This window comes from Octopus sinensis, linkage group LG2, assembly GCF_006345805.1.
Source record: "Octopus sinensis linkage group LG2, ASM634580v1, whole genome shotgun sequence".
Classification (NCBI taxonomy): Eukaryota; Metazoa; Mollusca; class Cephalopoda; order Octopoda; family Octopodidae; genus Octopus; species Octopus sinensis.
Window position 1 is genome coordinate 135,037,471 of NC_042998.1, and position 8,372 is coordinate 135,045,842.

General features: G+C 33.3%; 1 protein-coding gene across 5 annotated transcripts in view; it reads left to right on the forward strand.

The window, feature by feature from the left end:
• Positions 1 to 8,008, forward strand: part of LOC115230435 (carnitine O-palmitoyltransferase 1, liver isoform) — a 98,092-nt gene extending 90,084 nt beyond the window's left edge. For all 5 annotated transcript variants that reach the window (XM_036499501.1, XM_036499503.1, XM_036499499.1 and 2 more), the window contains 6 exons: positions 624 to 788; positions 2,415 to 2,549; positions 3,316 to 3,504; positions 4,169 to 4,246; positions 5,823 to 5,915; positions 7,860 to 8,008. In XM_036499501.1, the coding sequence (XP_036355394.1) occupies positions 624 to 788; positions 2,415 to 2,549; positions 3,316 to 3,504; positions 4,169 to 4,246; positions 5,823 to 5,915; positions 7,860 to 7,931 (732 nt within the window). In that variant the 3' untranslated portion in view covers positions 7,932 to 8,008. The remainder of the gene's footprint in view (positions 1 to 623; positions 789 to 2,414; positions 2,550 to 3,315; positions 3,505 to 4,168; positions 4,247 to 5,822; positions 5,916 to 7,859) is intronic.
• The last annotated feature ends 364 nt before the right edge of the window (positions 8,009 to 8,372 follow it).

Below are 8,372 nucleotides of genomic sequence, written 5' to 3' on the forward strand. Positions count from 1 at the left end.
CTCTCTCTCTCTCTGTATGTATATATGTGTGTGTGTGTGTGTATATATATATATATATATATATATATATATATATATATATATATATATATTGTGCAACCCATGTCAGCAAGGAAAATGAACATTAAATGATGATGCTTATATATATGACCACAGCTGAAATTCCATTTGCTAATTTACTATTTCTTTTGCTAATATCTGTTTAATTTATATCTGCAAAAATCATTGACTGAAGCTTTTATCTTTCTCACTGCCAGGCATTAGCAGTTAACTTGTATTTATGTTTGCTTATTGTTATTGAAGTCTTAATGCCCATTGTAGATATGACACATGTGCTAACCCTTTTGATACCAACTCACATGAGACTGTCTTCTGCCCCACTTCCATGATACAATCTTCTTGTTTTTAAAACATTCCATGTAAATCTCATGCTAATTTATGTTCCAAACAGTTTTTACTGAATTTTTCATAGTTTAAAACTAATTGAAAAAATAAAAAGTAGTTTATTTCAACAGAAATATGGTAATAAAATGGATAAAACATTCTGAGGCTTTTATTTTGAATTTAAAACATTTTGTTTTACTCTGTTATTAGTGTATTTATGTTTATTCTTGTTCTTGTAGTGCCAGGATGTTATTCAGACAAGTCTGAAGGTGGCTACAGAGCTACTCAACAATGTCGACTTGTACATTCTGATCCACAACCAGTATGGTAAACGCCTCATGAAGCAACATAAAATTAGTCCAGATGCTTATATCCAGATGGCACTACAGCTTGCTTACTATAGAGTGAGTTGAGATTTCTGTTATAACAAATGTTTAATAATTGCTATACAAAATATCATTAAAATCAAATATATATTTGAAACAGAAGTGATGACAATGGGAAAATGCTATAAAAGCCATATTATTTTACTGAATTTTTCATATTTTAAAACTAATTGAAAAAATAAAAGGTAGTTTATTTCAACAGAAATATGATAATAAAATGGATAAAACAGTCTGATGCTTTTATTTTGAATTTAGAACATTTTGCTTTATTCTGTTATTAGTGTATTAATTTATGTTTATTCTTGTTCTTGTAGTACCATGTGATAATAAATGAATAATTTAATGACTGTTGTAAATGGTATAATGGGATTATAGTTTACTATGTGACATTAGGAGTAATGTACTACCTGTATAATTGTAGGTAGTTTGTAAATGTTGTGGCTATGTGATGGTGGATATTTTTCTGAGTGGGATCGATATGTAGTGATACTAAGTTATAATGTGTTGCAGGATAACTGTCAAAATTATAATATAGAGTAGGAGTTGGAGAGAAAGTTTGGTAATAGTGATTATATATACCAATTTTCAGAGCAAGACTGCTTTTCACTTTGTTAAAATGTTTATAAATTCTTGTTAGAGCTCATTTAAATTTTGGTTTTCAGCAAATAGAACTTGGTAAAATTCTACATTTTGACAATGGTAAATACTTTACAATAAAACTCAAGTGAAAGTTACATGAGGTGTCAAGTCCTGCATTAATTTATGAATCTAGTACATTTAAATATATTTAGTCTTGCTAGTAAAGAATTTTCAAACTAAAAATTCTAGTTAGAGCTGATTTCATTTTTGTTTTTGACAAAAGGACCATTAGACTTAAGGTCTATCTGAACTGATGAGATTAACACATTCTTTTAGAGCTGATTTCTTGTTGTCACTTTAATATGGATTTTTATATCTAATGTTCTCTCTCATCAACACAAAATAATTTACATATAATCAGTTAGAGTTGTGAGGTCCTTTTAGTTTTTTTTTTTTTTAATTATTATTTTTTTTTTTGCTAAGAGTTATTCAACTTCTTGAGAGTTGGTGTAGAGTGGCTGGTTGAAGGCATACCCTTCAGCCATAGAAATTAAGTTAGATGACATGTGCAAGCTGCCCCAGTAAGAAATGACATACACTATGACAACATATCCAACCCATCGCAACGTAGAAAGTATATGTAAAATTATGATGATGATAATTTGTATAATTCCTATAGAGAGTGGACATATGTTGATTTAATGTTTCATACAGTGATAAACACCTTTATGACAGGACGAAGAGAGAATTTTAATGTAGTCTCTTAACTCGGAACCAAATTGCCTTCACATCACACCCTACCAGGGTACACAAAATAATGTAATCTTAAATATGCAGTCATATTCTGTGTGAAAGAAAAGGGAGGCTGATCATAGTGGGAACATCTTTGATCCAGGTTAACCAAAGCCTAAACTACTTGTAATGATGAGTTAATGATTAAAACATTTTACTACAAAATAGTAATTATTTTCTTAGTAGACACGTCTAGTTCATGCCAACTTGAATGAACATATAAAAACATTGATGATGGCAATAATGACTAATTATTTTATTTCACTGTTTCAGGATTGTAAGAAATTCTCTCTTACATATGAATCTGCAATGACTCGACTGTTCCGAGAAGGAAGAACTGAGACTGTACGTTCATGTACACTTGAGTCAGTAGAATTTGTTAAAGCAATTAACGATCCATCTGTGCCGGTATTTTCATTTGTTTCTTCTATCATCTTTTATCTTTTATTTGTTCCACTCATTACACTGTGGCCATGCTGTGGCATCACCTTGAAAAATTTTAGATGAATGAATTGACCCTAGTACTTATTTTTTTTAAGCCTGTCACTTATTCTGTTGGTCTCTTTTGCCAAACCACTAACAGGGACATAAACACATCAACACTGGTTGTCAATTGGTGGTGGGGGACAAACCCAGACACAAAGATATACACACAAAGATACACACACACACACATTATGGGCTTCTTTCAGTTTCCATCTACCAAATCCACTCACAAGGCTTTAGTCAGTCTGAGACAGTAGTAGAAGATGCTTGCCCAAGATGCCACACAATGGGACTGAATCTGGAGCCATGCAGTTGGGAAGCTAACTTCTTACCACACTGCCATACCTGTGCCTAAAAATTAAATTGATTTTCACAGAGCTTTTTTTAAAGAAATTCTTTTTTTGGGTAATTTAAAAGTTATACAATATTTTGTCATTTCATGAAATTATCAGTAGTATTTATATTGACAGTAAGCTTGTGACAAATGAAATCTAAGACCTGGTTTTTACTCTTTTGAAAATACCTTTCATCCTTTTATGTTGTTAATAGTACTTAGAAAGACCTGAGCATTACAACTTCTTAGCCTTTTTCTCCAAATACTTTCAATCTTTGTATTTAAACAAGAGAAGTGGCCATATGTAATGTATTTACTGATGATGCAAGTCACCTGCTTCTTTTTGTTTTTCAGAGGAAAAAATGTAGAGAATTGTTAATGAAAGCTTGTAATGTTCACCAAAAAAGTTATCGTGAAGCAATGACAGGCAACGGTATTGATAGACATTTATTTTGTCTATATGTTGTCTCCAAGTACCTTAAGATTGACTCTCCTTTCCTGAAAGAGGTTTTAAGTGAGCCATGGCGACTGTCTACTAGCCAGGTAAGCTATTGATGCCTACTACTCTTCTCTTGAAAGCATTGTAACTTAAATATTGGTTTCAAATTTTGTCACAAGGTCAGCAATTTAAGAGGATTTAGGTAAGTCGATTACATCAACCCCAGTGCTCAACTGGTACTTGTTTTGTTAACCCCAAAAAGATGAAAAGTGAAGTTGGCCTTGGCAAAATTTGAAGTCAAAACATAGACAGACAAAATGCAGCTAAGCATTTTGCCTGGCATGCTAATGATTCTGCCAGCTCACCACCTTGTTGAAAATTAAATATTAAATCCATGTAGTAATGTTTCCATCATCATCATTTTAACGTCTATGCTTGCATGTGTCAGACAGTTTGTTGAGATAAATTTTCTGTGGCCAGATGCCCTTCCTGTTGCCAACCCTCACCTGATTCCAAGTCAGATATTTCCCCGTGACCAAACATCTTTTTACAAAAGATTGGAAACAAAGGACACTGCTTGCATGACAAGGACACTTTCTTACAACTATCATGTGATGTCAAGGCAGTAACATACATACACACTCTCTTTCTCTTTCTCTGCATATGTGTATGTATGTGTGTGTATATATATATATATATATATATATGCGCACAAACACAAACATGTTCTATCAGTTTTATATGTATGTATGTACATCCTACTTCCAGACACCACACCAACAAACAGATAAGTTCGACTTGAATAAAAACCCTGAGTACATATCAGCTGGTGGAGGTTTTGGACCAGTAAGTAGAAAATATACTTGATATTTTTTTTAAATTTTGTTTTCTTTTCTAATGAATCAAGTAAGAACTTTAGATTAAACAGGAAACCTTATAAAGATCTTGCACCACTATTATCTTTAATCCATTGCAAGCCATGTATATAGGCTGTCATTTTAGATCGGTGGTTCTCAACCAGGCCCCATATGGTCCCTGAGGGGCCATAAAAGATTTTGGGGGGAATACACAGTCAAATAATGTAGTATGTCAATTACATTGGCCCCAGTGTTCAACTGATACTTATTTTATTGACTCCGAAAGGATGAAAGGCAAAGTCAGTCTCAGTGGAATTAGAACTTAGAACATAAAGAGAGACAAAATGGTGCTAAATATTTTTCCCAGCATGCTAATAATTCTGCCAGCTCACCACCTTAATAATAATAATAATCCTTTCTACTATTGGCACAAGGCTTGAAATTTGAGGGAGGGGGGCTAGTCAATTACATCAACCCCAGCACGTAACTGGTACTTATTTCATTGACCCCACTAAAGTCAACCTTGGCAGAATCTGAACTTGGAGTGTTTAACCCTTTCGTTACCAACCTGGCTGAAACCGGCTCTGGCTCTTTAGTACAAATGTCTGGTTTTCAAAAGTTCTGAATTAAAACCTTCCACCAAACCTTAGTCACAATTTATGTCCCTAACTCTAGCTTAATGATAACGATGTTATTTTACTTAATTCTTTGTTATATTTAACATAATTGAAAGAAACACTGAGCATCTCAAAATAAATTCAGTAACGAAAGGGTTAAGAAGGATGAAATACTGCTAAGTATTTTGCCTGGCATGCTAATAGTTCTGTCAGCCCACTACAATAAAAATAATAATAATGATGATGATGATAAGAATGATTGGGAAAAGTGTTTTATTAGGGGAGAAATGATAGACTATAGGTATGATAAGAGTAGGTACATCAAGTAAGCTGGAGTAGAAGTGTTTGCAGTTTTTCAGTTCAGTGATACAGAAGCTGTTGTAATAACTGTAAAAGAGAAAGTGAGAGAAAAGTCCATATGTGAGCTTGTTGTAATGTGATAGTATAAATTATTTGCTGTAAATGCCTGTTTGTTTATTTCTTTGAACCTTCCTTTCTTTGACTGTTGTCTGTTAGATACATTTAAAGCAGAGAACTTCCAGAAATTATACTGTAAGGCTAAAAACAAAAAAAAATGCACGATCAGTTATTGGCTAACATTATTTTGAACGTCATCTAGTAAGGGAAATAAGTATGGATATGTTTCAGTCTCAGTTTGTTTAGTTTGTCTGGTTATCATTTACATGACTGTTTATTTGTATATCTATCAGTCTGTCTGAGTGTCTATATGTATTTCTTCAAAATCAGATGGACTCATACACTGACAAAAAAGGAAAAATTTATTTACCTTCAAGTTTTAGTAAATTCTTTTTGAAATATTTATTTGTTAATACATGATATTACAAAGGAGATGAACGTTTCTTCATAATATGAGGTGGAATTTAATGATACCTTTTTATAGATGTGTATTTGTTTATTTTAACTATTTTAACTTTTCTTTTCTAATAGGTTGCTGATGATGGCTATGGTGTATCGTATATTATAGCAGGGGAAGATGTAGTATTTTTTCACATTTCTAGCATTAAATCATCTCCAACAACGGTAAGTAATTTTTACATGTTCACTTGTATTTCTCTCTACATCAGACCCTATTCTGAATAAACTATAATTCTCTTAGAACTACAGTGGATTTACACTGTCACCTCTATCCTCAAAAATTTGCAACTCTGTACTGATTTATAGAATTTTCTTTAATGTTGATCCCATTGTATGATAAAACCAAAGCAGTTCCTGGAAAGGTAGTGTAAAACTACCACAGATCCTTGAATCATAGAAGAGCTCAGAATTTCCAAGCAAAAGGCATTGCTTTCTGTTGACATTTGTTAGTATCAAGAGAAAAGTCATGTTACATATTCTGTTTAATTATACTAACCCAGATGAGACTGTCAAGGTCATCAAACATCATGTACAAAAGAACCATCAAACTTCATGCAAGTAACAGATGGTCCAGCTAAAGCATTCCCAACAACAGCAGGAATCCTTCAGGAAGACACCTTGGCTCCTTTTCTTTTTATGATTACTTCAAATTAGATCTTTAAGCAGCATGTTGATGCCATCCAAGATGAGGGCTTCACCATTAAGCAGATGCAACCAAGATGTCAGCTGAGTCTGTTTCTCTCTGACCTTGACTAAGCTGATGATCTTGGCCTTATAGCTCATCGACTGTATGATGCGCAAAGCTTAACATTTCTTGAAAATACTGCAGCCAAAGTTGGTCTGTTTCTCAACACAAAAAAGGTTGAATATATGGCCATCAATGAAGATCAAAACCACCTGCTACTTTGATGACAGACAACTCAAAGAATTCAGTGGCTTTAAATACCTTGGGACTTATATTGCTGAGATCAAGAAAGGCCCCATTATATGCAAGAGACGTGACTGGAATATCTGTAACAAGCTTCAACATAATCAAGTAGTTCTAAGTCAGCAAGCCTTGCCTTCCTTGGAACATGAATAGACAATATTCTTCTCTAGGATCTGAACCTTAACTCTGAAGAAGTAACTGCAGGATCATCTTGAAAGTACATACACAAGGTTTCTGATGAAGGCATAAGCACAAGACCAGAGAGATCTAAAGACATATTCTGTCCATCTCCAGTCAAACTGTCGAAGCCATGCCAGCATGGAAAATGGATGTTAAATGACAATGTTGAAGAAGATACAGGGTTAGCTTTACTGGCTACTGTTATCATGCTAAACAACAGGCAATATTATGTTATATTTTGGAGACATTTACACCCAAATAAAGGATGATCACTCAACTACCTTGATGTTATTGGCAGACACACATGAAACCAAGGATCTACCTAGACTAATGCAGATCAGAGATTCCTAGTGTAACATTGTGAGATGTAACTTAATTGTAACCACTTGAAGATGAAGAACGTTTTATAACTCACTGCAATGATTACATGGTCAGTGCTATTTAATATGGTTACCAGTTGAGTGCGAGAAGCTTGATTATTTAGTTGAATAAGGATTGTAGAAGGAAAGGAGCTCATGCAACAATAGTTTTGTCTTTACTGGGGGATTACACTATTGACATTTATCTTTCATACCTCTGAAGATGACCAGATTAGCAGTTTTACTCTTTGTGGGGTTCTGGTGTGGTTTATTAGGCCAGTATAGGCTTAAAATCCATAGTTACAGTGGGAGCACATAAAAGCAGAATCTGGACCCAGTGGGACTCTTGCTTTCTGTGCAATCATCCTCTCTTTAGTTTCTCTGATCACTTCTGATTCTGAGTACTGTCCTCCAGAGTACACAGCACCATGCCACAGTAAGTGATCTTGAGCAAGATGTTCCCAAGTAGATTGTTCTAAGTTACACTGTTATATTTATTGCACTTCAAGAAATACACATTACTGAGGATTTTACATTAGACTAGAAACACACTTTATTGAACTTGTAGCAATTATTTAACATTATGTATTTCATAATTTACACTTTAAATATATTAATTTTCATTTCTCTTTTCTTTTCTAGGATTCTGAAAGATTTAGCAAAAACATATTGAACTCAATGCAGGATATAAAACAAATGTTAGAGAGCTCATAATATTTTCCAAGATGTATAAAGTTGTACCATAAAGGACATTGCTAAATAAATTTATGTTTTTTTAACAGATAACCCAACACCATCCATTACAAGTTTCAATTTTCTCTAAAAATGCACAGAAAGCAATAATCATCTGATCTCAAAGAGTGTTCTAAGACTATGTCCATATTCCTTGTGCTAATGAACCTCTAAATTTGATCATCACAGTATTTCAGCTGCCATTCCAAACTGTTGTTAAAAGTGATGTGGTATATAGACTTATTTGGCACTGGAATATTACCAGTATTCATCTTTTTACTACAATCAGATGCCATCCAATTTCCTGTCATTTTTTACTTTGCTTTGGTTGTTAATAGATGAATTTATTTCAAATTGTATTTTATTTTATTTTTTTTTAGAGAATTATTGAAATTAACAAAAATTTTACAATTGAAAGAAAAG